Here is a 15651-nt window from a genome sequence, read left to right on the forward strand (position 1 = left end):
ATTGGTTGTGTCGGTGGTGGAAGGTTTAACAACACATTTATATATTTACGTGATCTAAACCAAAAAACCTGTATTAATACTCTTTGGGTCTATTGGTAAAGTCACGTATGCAGACAAATAATAGATCACGACATTTCGATCGCAACACAGGCAATCGTCTTCAGGTGAGAGAGAGAAAGCTACTGAAACAAGGTCTTATATAGGCCTGAGATGGAAGTCCCCTCAGGGTAAGAGGGTGGGGCTAGAGGTGGTCTCCCTGAGGCTGTGGAAGTGGCCATTGTATTGTGAGAGATTAGCATGTGAATGATGCATCGGTGGCAGATCGAGTAGGATATCCAGCCTGTCAATACAAAGACATCCAACCGAGTAATGCAACTCAGAGCGTCAGCTAAAATCGGCAGGAAGGATGTAAACATCACAGCAGGTTAAAACTTTATCTGGTTAATCACGTCCTTCCAATGATTGCTCAATTTGTACCCATCTTCTCGGTTCAAGTTGTGTCTGTGTTTATATATCTGGATGGCTTCATGGACAAATCGTTCATGATAGCCAGTGGGTTTGCATAGTACCTTCGTCTTGGAAAAATACATTTCATGTGAGCCTACAGCGTTAAAACAATGATAAGCCACGGCGCAGGTATTGGTCCCACCGTGTTTCAGATCTGCGTTGTGTTCACGAACACGGTCGTGAGACATGTCGTTTAGTTTCTCAAATTTAACTACTGCCACATCCACAGCTTAGTTTGTAGACACCAGGGTATTGCATGTCAGAGATCACATCCTCCACAGATGGGATCAGATCACGAATTTTATGTACTGTGTTGAATCGAACCTGGATCTTGTGTTTGTTCATGATTTTGGAAATATTTTTGGTAACCCCTGCTATGTATGGCAAGGTGATGGTTTTGATTGGGTCCTCAGATGGTTCTCTCCCCAAGGTTGGGGTGACAGCTTTGCGGATTGTGCGGTCCGAATATCCATTAATCTTGAGGGCTTTGTGTACATGCTCCAGTTCACTGGCTAGGTGGTACTGGTCGGAGATGCAACAGGCCCTATGGTGTAGGGTTTTGATGAGGGAATTCTTCTGGGCTGGATGGTGGTGGGAGTCAGGTTTTAGATAGACATCCGTGTGGGTAGCTTTTCTGTAGACAGAGTGTCCCAATGAGCCATCTGGTCTCTTTTCGATTAAAACATCTAAGAATGTTAACTTGCCTTCCTTTTCCACTTCCATGGTGAATTTGATGGCTGGGTGTATGAAATTGATGTGGGTGAAGAATTGGTTCACTGCTAGCGGGCCATGTGGCCAGATGACGAACGTGTCATCTATGTATCTCTTACACAAGGAAGGACGTACAGTAGGGTGGATGCCTGCATGGCATCTGTCTCAAACTTTTCCATGAAAACATTGGTTACCACTGGCGATAAGGGAGAACCCATCGGGGTACCTTCATCTTGTTTGTAGAATGTACCATTCCAGGTGAAGTAAGTGTTGGTGAGGCAGTGTCTCAGCAGGGCCAGAACATCAGCATTCAGTCATTGTTGGACCAAATCTTCAATAATTGCAATGGTGTTAGGAACAGGAACTTTGGTGAACAGAGAGACCACATCGAAACTAACAAGCAAATCACCTGGAGATAGTGAGATGTATTTTATTAGAGAAACCAAGTAAGCGGTATTAAGTACAGCTGAGGTGGTCTTGCCAGTGAATGGAAGCAAGGCCTCAGACAGAAATCGGGCCAGTTCGTAGGTGGGTGAGTCAATGGTGGAGACGATAGGACGGAGTGGTGTACCTTCTTTATGGATTTTTGGTAAGCCACAAAATCTGGGTGGTCTAGCAGCAGAGGGGTTTAGAGCCAGCCGCTTGGTTGGTTTGATTAAAGATGTCAAAGCAGTGATTATATTGTTGGTTTTCGTGACTAGGCGGTTGGTAGGATCTCTATTGATTTTGGTATAGATGCTATCATTAAGTAGGTCCTGAATTTTGTTATTGTATGTGGTTTTATCCATGATGACAGTGGCATTGTCCTTGTCGGCTGAGAGGATGACTATGTCATCTCTCTTTTTCAGTTTAGCAAGCTCAAAACGCTCATCCTTGTTGATGTTGATAATGGGTTTCTTAGCGTTTTTGAGGATTGCAGCGATTTCCGATCTCGCCACATCTGCAGAAATGTGTCCCAAACCCTTGAGAGCTACGTCGACCTGGGCAATGATATCATCAACTGGGATGTGTTTGGGGGTGACTGCGAAATTCAACCCTTTAGCTAGTACCGATTTTAGGCTGTCGGAAAAATTAGGCTGTAACTCTGATTGATAACACTCTTGTGAACATCTAACTTTTTTAACGTGTGGATCAGGCTTCTTCTTAGACAGGAGGCTGAATTTGGAAATCAGGTGAACTTTGCATTTGGCTGACATTGAGGTGGCTGACGAGGCTGTCATGTTATCTACATGGTCCCAATCAGATGTAGACATTTTTGACATGCTAATCTCTCACAATACAATGGCCATCTCTTGCCCCGCCCTTATACCCTGTGGGGACTCCCATCTCAGGCCTATTTAAGACCTTGTTCAGTCGCTTTCTTTCTCTCACCTGAAGACGATTACCGGTGTTGCGATCGAGATGCCATGATCTATTATTTTTCTATGTACTTCATTTTACCGAAAGACCCAAAGAGTATGAATTCCTGCAGTCACGAAAGCTTTAAATCAAGATTGAACCTGTATTAAGGTTTAAACTGTTTATTCCAGGAGCATGAATGCCGCTATAATAACACAATTTAAGCATCCTTACCATCAAGTCTCCAGAATGTGAAGAAGCCACATTATGCTCTTTGATAATCATCCGCATTGTTGATAATTTGCAGATGATAATGGGGTTTTTTTCTCTTCTTTATTTACTTTGTAGCCATAGTATACATATTAAAAAGGGCGCAGGTATAGTATTTGTACTAACATTGGCCAGTCGATGCAACAATCCATCTCATTCCTGCACACAAGCAGATTTAATCACTCAATTTTTTGGGTGCATTCCCTCCCTTGGATTCCACTCTGTCATGAGTCTCCACCACCGGCCTTCATCCCTTATTTGTCCTGCTCAAGCCCACGTTTCTTACGGTGTCTTTAACATGCAAATTTTCTGCTCTCAGTTTCTATCCAATACTGAGATGTGTTTCTCAGTTGAATCTCTCTGACGGATATCTTCATTTAATTGACTAACTTGTGCATCGTCTCTTAAGTTACTCATATTTGTATTGACCCCCACTCTGCAGGCTTCTTAATCAAGTTCTTCTATTCATTAGCGAATGTGATTGCGAATGCTTTACCCACTTAAAGCAGTGTCATGATATCCATAAGCACTTCACTGACTGTGGTGCCAGCCAGCCTCCCACTGCCCTCATACTCTCCACACCCCTACTCACTTCTTGCCAAGGGTGAGGGTTTTATGGTGGTGGTGGAGGTGTCACCACTCAACAATACCCTGTGCCCCACTGTTGACTGGTACAGAAATTCGAGCTGTCCACAAGCTGCTGTGCAGAACGGCTCACAGGGTGATTCTTTACACTACTCTGTCAACACATGCATCACAAGGCCCGCTGCGTTAGTTATTCTCAAAATATGTTTAACATTTAAACGTATTGGCGGTACATCGGTGCGCGGTATATATTTTTTTTTTAAAATCACAATAGTTTGTATTTATTTTAGTTATTTTCCCGCGATTCGCAACCCTAGTCAACAAAATTTTGCGGTGTGGTGCAAAAAATCAGCTCTCATAATGTCGAAATAGTCAGAAGACAACTGTCATGAGCAGCTGAAGACAAAGCTTCAGTCTGTTGCTGTATAGCACCCAGCCTGATGACGATTGGCCCTAGCCAGATTTGACTCATGCCCTAAGCTTGGTCGGACGGTTAGGGTTAGTCAGTTTAACATGTAGGCTTTCGCGACCAATATCCATAAGAGGTTTTTTTTGGGTTAGATCGTGTAAATATAAATGTCGTTAAATCTGCCACCACCCAACACAGCCAATTAGTGAGGTTAGTAATGATGCTCGTTGTAATTACTGGCGAAACATCGTACTCGAATTGTAAATGTTGTGGGTTTACTCCTCAACACACCGGTGTGCTGAACTAGTAAGTAATTGGCATGTTTTGTTTACGTGGCAACATTACTAATTGGCTGTGTCGGGTGGTGGTAGGGTTAACGACACATTTATATTTACGTGATCTAACCCCAAAAATAAACCTCTAATAATAATCGTTCGGGTTAAGTTCGGGTGAGAGAAATACGAGCACTGACCTTTCATGAACAATTCTGCCTCATGTTGGAAAACGTTGTCCTTAAATAGAATTTGGTTGTTCACGAGTTTTGTAGTTTGACCTCATTTATTGTTGACATTACAATAACCCTAAACCAACCCTAACGATCACAGCGCTCTACTTGCTATCCTATCCATCGGTGGTGCAAGATGACAACGAAGATGATGATGCTGCAGTCCTACCTCAGGCTTGTAAGCCAACGCACGAAAGCCGCTGCTGCTGTTGTTATTGCTCCAGTCGCTCGCCCTCCTTGTCGGCCCAAAAAATCGCATAACCTGGACCCAAATCAACGGTCATTGTTGACCTTTTTTTTGCAAGTTTTAGTAGACTGAATAATCTTCGAATCGTGTGAAACTTGGCGACACAGTCAATTAACGACTGAGAAGTAGATTTTCTGATACTTTTTTTTACATTTCAGACTGTTTTATGAGGACTAGTGTGTTATGCTGCACCGGTGTACCGCCAATACGTCGATTTGTAATTTTTTAAAAGTGTACCACATAAAGTGTATTCATTTTGTTTATGATATTTGCTGTGTGGGACATGCAGTAAGCAGAATGAAAATCGGCAAATGTAATGTTTTATTTAACAGTTGTTTATTTTGAAGAAATAAAAAGTTACAGTATATTGCGTACATTTAAACGTCATTCCACAAGCTCTGTACGTAGAGTCGTAGTCCAGGGTATGTAGGCACTTTTAACCAGTTTATTATTTATGTTCCGTATGCCCGCTTTCTTGAATACGATTTATGGTATTTACCCATGAAAAATTACGACTGCATATACACTACTCCCACCCAGTGCCTGCCCAACACATCACTCTGTCTGATAGAGAGTACACTCGTTTTTTTATGGCTACAGCTGTCTGATCATTAAAATTAATTAGGGGACGTGTCCTGTGCATGGTTATTTGAGTAGTGTCAAAGTGTGCGTGTGCCCTCTCTTCTGCTGTCGTTGCCTGGCCACAAGCCTCCTTGCCCCGCAAGCCTCCCTATGGGAATGACATAATTGGTGTTACACGGCACTAAAGTGCACTGTACCAAGCAAAAAAAGCTCACATGGGTCTCACTCGCTCTCTATTCGTGGCCCAAACACCTGGAATTCCTCTTTGGTTCTTTCGGTAAAGTCACGTAGAAAGAAAATAAATTAGATAAGAGCATACGACGTTTCGATTGCAATACAAGCAATCATCATCAGGTACAAATGAAAGAGAAAACAAACCTAGTAAATTTAGAAATATAATGCAATACAACACAGAGAGTCGGCTAACATAACAGTCAACACCCTACCTGGTTGATTACGTTCTTCCAAAGATTGCTAAATTGAGAAAGACAAAACACAGACACGGAGACACATAGACAGACACATAAGCAGAGAGATAACACAGAGACACAGAGAAACAACGCCTCTGTGTCGACGCCTTAAATAGAGAGAGGGAAGCAGAGAGAGAGGAGGAGGTAGAGAAATTAGCATGTCACGAAGAGATTTGGAGCTTTCGTGACTGCAGGAAATACTACAACACGAGGACACACACAGAGAAAACACACTTAATCAAACAAACTTAGCAAAATTTTGCGTTAGCTCTCTCTGCTTATGTGTCTGTCTATGTGTCTCCGTGTCTGTGTTTTGTCTCTCTCAAATGTAGCAATCTTTGGAAGAACGTAATCAACCAGGTAGGGTGGTGACTGTTATGTTAGCCGACTCTCTGTGTTATATTGCATTATATTTCTAAGTTTACTAGGTTTGTTTTCTCTTTCATTTGTACCTGATTATGATTGCTTGTATTGCAATCGAAACGTCGTATGCTCTTATCTCATTTATTTTCTTTCTACGTGACTCTACCGAAAGAACCAAAGAGGAATTCCTGCAGTCACGAAAGCTCCGAATCAAGTTTGAACCACCTCTAAGGGAAGGTTTTAAGTTTGTTTTCTCTCTCTCTGTGTCTCTGTGTTTTGTCTCTCTCTCAACTTTAGTTCTACCTGATGACGACTGCTTGTGTTGCAATCGAAACGTCGTATTCTATTACTTAATTTACTTTCTTTCTACGTGACTTTACCGAAAGAACCAAAGAGTAATTCCTGCAGTCACGAAAGCTTCAAACACTCTTTGGTTCTTTCGGTAAAGTCACGTAGTTAGAAATAAAATAAAACAAATCACGACGTTTTGATCGCAACACAAGCGGTCGTCATCAGGCAAAGGAGTCAGCCTCTAAAGGCAAACTTTATAAAGGTTTGGGGATGGGCGTAGCCCAAGTGAATCAACAGCACCAGGAGCATGGGCAGTGCACGAGTGCCAATGCAACAACAATGCCAATGCAGTAACAATGCCAATGCAGCAACAATGCCAATGCAGCAACAATGCCAATGCAGTGGGCGAGAGAGCTGCCGTGGCAAGAGGTTATATAGGTAAGAAAGGGGGGGGGGAGGAGCAAGGGGGGAGAGAGAGGGGGGGGGTGTGGGCTAGGGGGATGGGGGGTCGGCGCTGCGTGAGCGCTAAGGGGAGAGAGGACGTGAAGCTGGGGGGGGGGGGGGGGGAAGTGGGCGGGGCTGGAAGTGGGAGGCTGGGAAGGCTGGGGATGCGAAGGGAAATTAACTAGGAAAAATAGACAAGTACCCGGCAGATATGATGAAACAACCATAAACAGTTAAGGTTTTACCTGGTTAATAACATCCTTCCAATAATTGCTCCATTTTTATAGATCTTCTCGGTTGAAGTTATGTTTATGTATCTAGATGGCTTCATGAACAAACCTTTGAAGGTTTGCAGCGTACCTTGGTCTCGGAAAAAAACAATATCATGCGAGCCCACAGCGTTATAACAATGTTCAGCCACGGCAGAGGTTTTGGTTCTGCCGTGTTTCAGATCTGCCTTGTGTTCGCGGACACGGTCCGAGACATGTCGTTTCGTTTCCCCAATGTAACTGCTACCGCAAACTCAGTTTCTAGACTCCAGGGTATTGCATGTCAGGAATGACATCCTTCACAGATGGGATTAGATCACGGATTTTGTGTACTGTATTGAATCGGACCTGGATCTTGTGTTTGTTTAAGATTTTGGAAATATTTTTGGTAACACCTGCTATGTATGGTAACGTGATGGTTTTGATCGGCTTCTTAGGGGGTTGTTTCTCCATGGTTGGAGAAACAGCTTTGCAATATTTTTTTTTGCTCCAGGTGCTGTTGATACACTTGGGCTACGCCCATCCCCAAATCTTTATAAACAGTTTGCCTTTAGAGGCTGACTCCTTTGCCTGATGACGACCGCTTGTGTTGCGATCGAAACGTTGTGATTTATTTTATTTTATTTCTAACTACGTGACTTTATCGAAAGAACCAAAGAGTATGGATTCCTGCAGTCACGAAAGCTTCAAATCAAGACTTCAAATCACAGTTGTTTTTGTTGTGATTTCTATATTGCCCATTGCTGAACTTAATTTAATTTTTTTCGCTTTTGTTATTTTGGAGATATGGGTCACTTTTGCAAATAAGACTCTGCCGGTCTCTTGGAGTTCTCACCTGGCAATACAAAATACACCTGAAATCCCTTGGTACTCTTTGGATTCGTCTAAAACTCATTTACAATGTCTATTCTCCACATGTAAAACGACCCAATGGCAACACATAACAATTGAGAATGTCTAAACTGCAGGGAGATTTGTCGTCATCATCAGTCTGAAAATTCCCCACTGTCGCAAAAAAAAGATTGCTGTACCCCAACCGTCGCAGTGGCAGATTCATGTATGTGTATACTATGGCGGGTCCCTGCTTGTGGTCGTAAGAATTGAGATGTCCTATTTCCATACGTAAAAACCGTTACACAGACTTCTGTAAAGGTCTTTTCATGCAGCAACGTGCAAATTAAACCAAGGCACAGCACACTACATCACGAACATAACAAAGTTTCAATGACACAATTCCGAGCTGCCCATGAAAAGACACTTCGTAAAAAACAATATAAGGCTTTGAATGCGTCAGCGAGGTTGAGCAAGTTGGAGTAGTTAAATACGTAAATATTTTTTTCACCTTTGTACAAATAGCAGCAGATGTGTCCAAAATGAATTTGAGCTACAGCATATATGCTTTCATTTTCTGCCATGGTGTTAATGGTCAGCACACTGGACATGCACAACAGAGGTCGCCTCGTTTGATTCAATCTCCCGGTGTGGCAATCAAAACAGTGGGGCAAGTTTCTTAAAATTCCCCCAATCCTGTCCACCCAGCAATATAAATGTGTAATGCCGCAGTTGACCGGCAGGTCGCGTCCGTGGTGGGGAAAACTATGGGTACTCCAATGTCTTTCAAAACATCTGGCCAGCCTGGAAGGATCGTTCAATTACCCTCCTGCTCGCTGTCGCGAAGGCCCTTCTGCTAGAAGTGGCTTCAGCAAGAAACCACAGGGCTGCGCCTTTGGCTTTTACCTCCCTCTTATGCTATTATTTAATTCTACGTGAAGTTAAACTATGCTGTGGAAAATATTACTGGGACAACACAATTGCCCAGATACATACCACGTGCATTCTAACGAAAAACTGCAATGCTTTGTGGTTGTATAAAACATCCTATGGCATGACATTTGTTGCAATGTTTGAAACATCAATGTTTAAAACATGCCATAAAATGTCGCGCACATGAGCCTGGTAATAATAAAGCATGACCCAGCGAATATGTAAAGTACATACAGTTCTTCTGAAGTTCAAACAGTACAACGCCACGTATCCGACTCACTGGGGACTAGGGCTGAACGATTAATCGATTTCAAATCGAAATCGCAATTTGAAACAATTAGATTAGCAAATCGCAAAGGCTGCGATTTTTTGCCATTTGAAAAGTCCTATTATTGGAATTGTTTTAATTTGTATTATTATAACTTTATTTACTTAACTTAACAATTGTTCTATGTTTGATTATTCTATTTCAATTAAATATTTTAATAAATACATGTTGGAAGCAATTAATATCTATTAATTTCTCATCCTTGCATTATAATGTCTAGAGCAGTTCATATTTTGATGGTAACATGTGGTAATGCTCCATCACATGTTTTAAATCTAGTACACAGTGAATATTGAACTGAAGCTTGACTTTAAAAAGATTAATCGCAAATCAAATCGCAATATCTGTCAGAAAAATCGCAATTAGATATTTTCCCCAAATCGTTCAGCCCTACCGGAGACTGAGGCACAGGCGGCTATGAGAAAAGGTCGGATGTGAGAATATTTCTTAAAATATAGTTGAACGATGCCGGATGCAGCACGGAATGTGGCGATTAATTGATCAATTGATAGTCGGATATGCGACACGCTACTGTAGTTTTAATGAAAACATTTGTTTTCATCTGATATCAAACAAACAAAATTGTCATGCATTCAATGTTTACAAGCATTCACTTTGGCTGATGCCTCCGCCGCCGCTTCTGCTGCGACAATGGGAACGTGGATCGTGGCGGCTCTTGGAGTCATTTCTTCAGCATCACCTTGAAGGTGACCCAGTAAAGGATATTGAAGACCAAGAAGGAGAGTGGGAAGAAGAGACGAGAAAATGTATCTATTTGCTGAGCACGGGCAATGAACTTTTTACGCGTACTGGCCTCTATTTCCTGGAGGGATGGCGGGTGGAGAGAGCACAGGCAGACGAGCATCTATTCAAAACATTGTTCGTGGGAATAAGCCATTTTATATTCGAATGTGTTAAATCCATTGTGAGTCTACCATTGCAATAGCATGTCGACAATGCAGTATACATGTAAAAGGTCTTCAACGGCAAAACTTAACAGGAACCCCTGCATGATTGCACGCCGAGATGACACGATGTAAGGTTATGGCGTTTATTGTGCACAAGCTTGTGGTGGCCACCAGCTCGAAAGAGCTGAGATTGTGGCATTTAAAAACAATCTAGGCAGCAGAAGAACAGCATGTCGACTGCAATGTTTAGTAATTTCGTAAGCCTGAAAAAACATGTGAAGCACATCCAGTCAGGCCAACAACACAGTTAGACACTTCCTGGCGGACCACGAATTTCAGAAGAGTGTTAAATTTCGTGTTCAACCTTTGGATTGCACATACCAGCATAGATAAAATGAAAAATACGATAGAATGAAAAATGTTGAATTCTCGTCTCTCATCTTTTTGTTGTATTTACCTCCGTGATTTGTTCTTGACACCTGATGAAGATCGCTTGCGTTGTGATCGAAACGTCGTGATTGTTTTTTTAAAATATAATTTTATTGTATTTCTACATACGTGACTTTACCAAAAAAAACAATGAGTAATTTTATGCAGTCACGAAAGCTTTAATACTTTATTATCACACTTCTACGGGGAAGTTACCGTTGTAATTATGTGTAAGATGTGCCCTTTTTTGAGCTGCCGTTTTGTATTTACAAGAGGTGGTCATTTTTTGAGCTGCCGTTTTGTATTTACAAGAGGTGGTCCTTTTTTGAGCTGCCGTTTTGTATGTGTAAGATGTGGGTGTTTGAGCTGCCGCTCTTGCTCTGGCCCCTCCCCCCTCCAACCATATTTCCTATTTAAGCTTTTGTTCATCCCTCCGCCCCCCCCCCCCCCCCCCTCTCTCTGCCTCCCTGTCCGTCTTTCCTCCCTCCTTACCTCTTGGTGGACTTGTATATGTATTTCTACTGACCGTGCACCTCATATTTTTCATTCTATCTATGCTGGTATGTGCAATCCAAAGGTTGAACACGAAATTTAACTCTCTTCTGAAATTCGTGGTCCGCCAGGAAGTGTCTAACTGTGTTGTTGGCCTGACTGGATGTGCTTCACATGTTTTTTCAGGTTTGTTGAATTCTCGTCTCTCATCTTTTTGTTTTATTTACCTCCGTGATTTGTTCTTGACACCTGATGAAGATCGCTTGCTTTGTGATCGAAACGTCGTGATTGTTTTTTTAAAATATTATTTTATTGTATTTCTACATACGTGACTTTACCGAAAAAACCAATGAGTAGATTGCTAACTTCTCAAACTTTAGAAGCATCTGCAGATATTGCGCACACGCGATAGGCCAATATCATCCACGAAATGTGCTATTTACACGCAATTCCCATAACGTATCTCGAGCGAATAACGAGGGAATCCTGCATAGTATGTTTTTAATGACATGTGTAAGTACCATGGGTGGTCAATTTGGATCCCAGCGAGTAGGTGGCTGGTGTGGCTCTTGAGTTGTAACCTTGTACTGTATTCACCCCAGCCACAGGACTCATGCTGCGTGATATACATAGTTATGTTTTACAGGTAAGGGACCTAAATTTGTTTCAGATTATCCCAGATAGGTGAGATAATTAAAACATATTTGCATTGGTAACATGTATTCTGTACTGGTTGCAACTATTGCATTTAATATGTTGCTGTATGTCATTACTGAGTTAACCTATGCTGGAAACTTCTGTAACCATGCCCAAAGTACCGAGATAACACTTTTTTATAATGCTATTCAGAGGGTGAATGTATTGAGTACATTTTAGAGTAGTTAAACAAAGATTAAATGTTATGCATGTTCAATTTCTCTCGCACCGTATGTAACCAACCGTGCTAATCGGTAATGGTATTTGGAAGGGAATTAATGTACTAAGGGGAGTTGTACAGTGTTTACAAATATAGTGCATGTAGTGTGATTTAAAGGGAAATGTTAATAAAGGTGAATGTTATATTTGTGTGTTATAATTTAACATTCTCGTGAAAGGGAGTGGATACATGTGTAGTGACTGGGTGCCATCTGTTGACCACGAAGGATAACTATGGGTATGGGTGCACTATATAACCCAAGGGTCAGAGGCGGGGATCAGCCGGGAAGCTCCAGGAACCTGCATGAGAATTCTAGAAGGGGGTGTGGCCAGAGGCGGGGCTTGGCCACGCTGAGGAGTATATAAGAGGGAGGTAACCGGAGGTGCGGGGCTAACGTGGGGGTTCGGGTCCTGGCTCCCGTCACTGTCTTCGCCGCCATCTCTTCATCGTTGTTCAGCCGTATAGCCGGACAATGATGAAGATAGCTGTATGGTCCCCATCGTCGTCGTCGCTTTATAGTCAGCCAGCTATATAGTGAGACGCCGGCAATGTGGCTGTATGAGTGGGTCAGCTCTACCTAGCCCAGTGTATATGTTACTCAGTGACTCTGCCTGTAAAGTGTGAGAATTAAACAAGGAGCCCTCTACAAGTCATGTCTCGGAAGTCACTCAGTACACATGTAAACCTACTTATCAGTAAAATAATGTAAATGGGTTCATTGTAAAATGTTGATCCAGGTATGTGAGTAAGAGTACACTGCGTGCAAAGTTGCCAGGTAGATCAATGGAGACTTGATGCAGCCCTGCTCATTGTGATACATCTTGTTACGTTTTACAGATATTCAAAACAAATGTTGCCGTCTATCTGGAGTCCCTCATTTCAAACATAGAGGTTATGTACTCTTTGGTTTTATTCGGTAAAGTCACATAGATAAAATAAAACAAAATAAAAGAAAGAAAATAATTAAATCACGACGTTTCGGAGGCAACACAAGCTTCCGTCTTCAGGTGGAATAGTCACAGCAAAAGATCTGTGTAGAGTACACAGCTCTGAGATGATCGGGTTTATATGTAGGTTAGGGGGGGGGAGGAGACAGGAAGGGGGCGTGGGTAGCTGGGAGGGCTGAGTCAAGAGTGGAAGGCTGTGGTGGACTACCAATAACTGCGGAGGTTAAGGGGGGGGGGGAGGAGTCAGAAAGGGGTTGGGTGGGTGGGTGGGAGGGCTGAGACAAAAGTGGAAGGCAGTGGTGGACTGCCAACACATGTGGAGGATAAGGGGGGGGGAAGTCAGAAAGGGGGGTGGGTGGGTGGGTGGGAGGGCTGAGACAAAAGTGGAAGGCAGTGGTGGACTGCCAACACATGCGGAGGTTAAGGGTGGGGAGGGAGGAGTCAGAAAGGGAGCGTGGTTGGGTATGAGGGCTGAGTCAAGTCGCCTTATTGTTAAGCAGCCGGGGGTTCGAGTGGAAGGCTGTGGTGGACTGCCACCACATGCGGAGGAAACATCTAAAGTTTGGTATACCACCACTGAGAATTGCTGTACAATTAAAAGGCAGTTAACGTTTGACTTGATTTAAAACATCTTTCCAATGGTTGCTCAATTTGAAAACATCCTCTCGGTTGAAGTTGTGTCTGTGTTTGTCTATCTGGATGGCCTCGTGGACAAATCTCTGATAATAACTGGTAGGTTTGGAGAGTACCTTGGTGTCGGAGAAAACAATATCATGATCACCCACAGCGTTGTAACAGTGATCAGCCACGGCAGAATAATTCGTTCTGCCGTGTTTCAAATCTAATTTGTGCTCGCGAATTCGGTCAGAGATATGTCGCTTCGTCTCCCAGATATAGCAGTCACCGCAGGTTCAACAGCACCGGCGTTGGTTAAGCACTGCCTCACCAGCACCTACTTTATTTGGAATGGCACCTTCTACAAACAAAAGGAGGGTACCCCTATGGGTCCCCCCTTATCACCAGTGATAGCCAATGTTTTCATGGAGAAATTTGAATTAGATGCCATCCAGACATCCACCCTCAGCCCTTCCCTGTGGAAGAGATATGTGGATGACATGTTCGTCATTTGGCCACATGGCCTCCCAGCTTTGAACCTTTTCCTAGACCACATCAATTCCAGACACCCTTCCATCAAATTCACCATGGAAGTGGAGAAGGATGGCAAGCTACCATTCTTGGATGTCCTGTTTGAGAGAAGGCCTGATGGCTCTTTAGGACATTCTGTTTACAGGAAGCCCACCCACACAGACTCCTACTTGAAACCTGATTCCCACCACCACCCGACTCAGAAGAATTATCTCATCAAAACGCTATACCATAGGGCTCATTGCATCTCTGACAAACACCACCTGTCCAGTGAATTAAAACATATACATCTGGGCCTCAAGATGAATGGTTACTCTGACCGCACCATCCGCCAAGCTGTTTCTCCCACCATACAGAAACAACCACTTGAAACTCTGATCAAAATCATCACGTTACCATACATAGCAGGCGTTACTAAAAAGATTTCCAAAATCCTAAACAAACACAAGATCCAGGTCCGGTTCAACACAGTACACAAATTCCATGATCTGATCCCATCCGTAAAGGATGTTGTTCCTGACTTACAGTACACCGGTGTTTACAAATTGAGTTGTACCTGCGGTGACTGCTATATCCGGGAGACGAAGCAACATATCTCTGACCGAATTCGTGAGCACAAATCAGATTTGAAACACGGCAGAACGAATTCTTCTGCCGTGGCTGATCACTGTTACAACGCTGTGGGTGATCATGATATTGTTTTCTCCGATACCAAGGTACTCTCCAAAACCTACCGATTATTATCAGAGATTTGTCCACGAGGCCATCCAGATATACAAACACAGACACAACTTCAACTGAGAGGATGGTTTCAAATTGAGCAACCAATGGAAAGATGTTTTAAATCAAGTCAAACGTTAGCTGCCTTTTAATTGTACAGCAATTCTCAGTGGTGGTATACCAAACTTTAGATGCTTCCTCCACATGTAGTGGCAGTCCACCACAGCCTTCCACTCGAACCCCCGGCTGCTTAACAATAAGGCGACTTGACTCAGTCCTCACACCCACCCACGCCCCCTTTTTGACTCCTCCCTCCCCCCCTTAACCTCCGCATGTGTTGGCAGTCCACCACTGCCTTCCACTTTTGACTCAGCCCTCACACCCACCCACCCCCCTTTCTGACTCCTCCCCCCCCTTAACCTCCACAGTTGTTGGTAGTCCACCACAGCCTTCCACTTTTGACTCAGCCCTCACACCCACTCACGCCCCCTTTCTGACTCCTCCCTCCCCCTCCCTTAACCTCCGCATGTGTTGGCAGTCCACCACAACCTTACACTCTTGACTCAGCCCTCCCACCCACCCACGCCCCCTTTCTGTCTCCTCCCCCCCCCCTCTAACCTACATACAAACCCAATCGTCTCAGAGCTGTGTACTCTACACAGATCTTTTGCTGTGACTATTCCACCTGAAGATGGAAGCTTGTGTTGCTTCCGAAACGTCGTGATTTAATTATTTTCTTTCTTTTATTTTGTTTTATTTTATCTACGTGACTTTACCGAATAAAACCAAAGAGTATGAATCCTTGCAGTCACGAAAGCTTCAAATCTAGAATAGAAGTTATGCTCTATTTTCACATGCGTGTATATCACAACCGGTTCACAAATCTGTACCTGGAAATCAATAAGAGGCATCTATCCAAATGTGGGGTTGCATGATGCATCTATGATGTGAAGAATTTGGTGTGAAAGAAACTAGTATAGCCTATGCCTTGGTCTCGCCTCTGCTGTCTC

General features: G+C 43.2%; 1 protein-coding gene across 4 annotated transcripts in view; it reads right to left on the reverse strand.

Moving 5' to 3' along the window:
* Positions 1–4906: 4906 nt before the first annotated feature.
* Positions 4907–15651, reverse strand: part of LOC116942295 (glycine receptor subunit alpha-2-like) — a 34487-nt gene continuing 23742 nt past the window's right edge. For 3 of the 4 annotated variants that reach the window (XM_076067117.1, XM_076067115.1, XM_076067114.1), the window contains 2 exons: positions 9784–9906; positions 4907–5302 (listed from right to left, as the gene is read on the reverse strand). In XM_076067117.1, coding sequence (XP_075923232.1) covers positions 5099–5302; positions 9784–9906 — 327 coding nt within the window. In that variant the 3' untranslated portion in view covers positions 4907–5098. Of the gene's footprint in view, positions 5303–9697; positions 9907–15651 lie in introns of all 4 variants that reach the window. The other variant, XM_032954015.2, reaches the window with a different exon arrangement.

The sequence above is a fragment of the Petromyzon marinus genome, chromosome 14, assembly GCF_048934315.1.
Source record: "Petromyzon marinus isolate PM22_M1 ecotype Great Lakes invasive population chromosome 14, UKy_Petmar_22M1.pri1.0, whole genome shotgun sequence".
Lineage (NCBI taxonomy): Eukaryota > Metazoa > Chordata > Hyperoartia > Petromyzontiformes > Petromyzontidae > Petromyzon > Petromyzon marinus.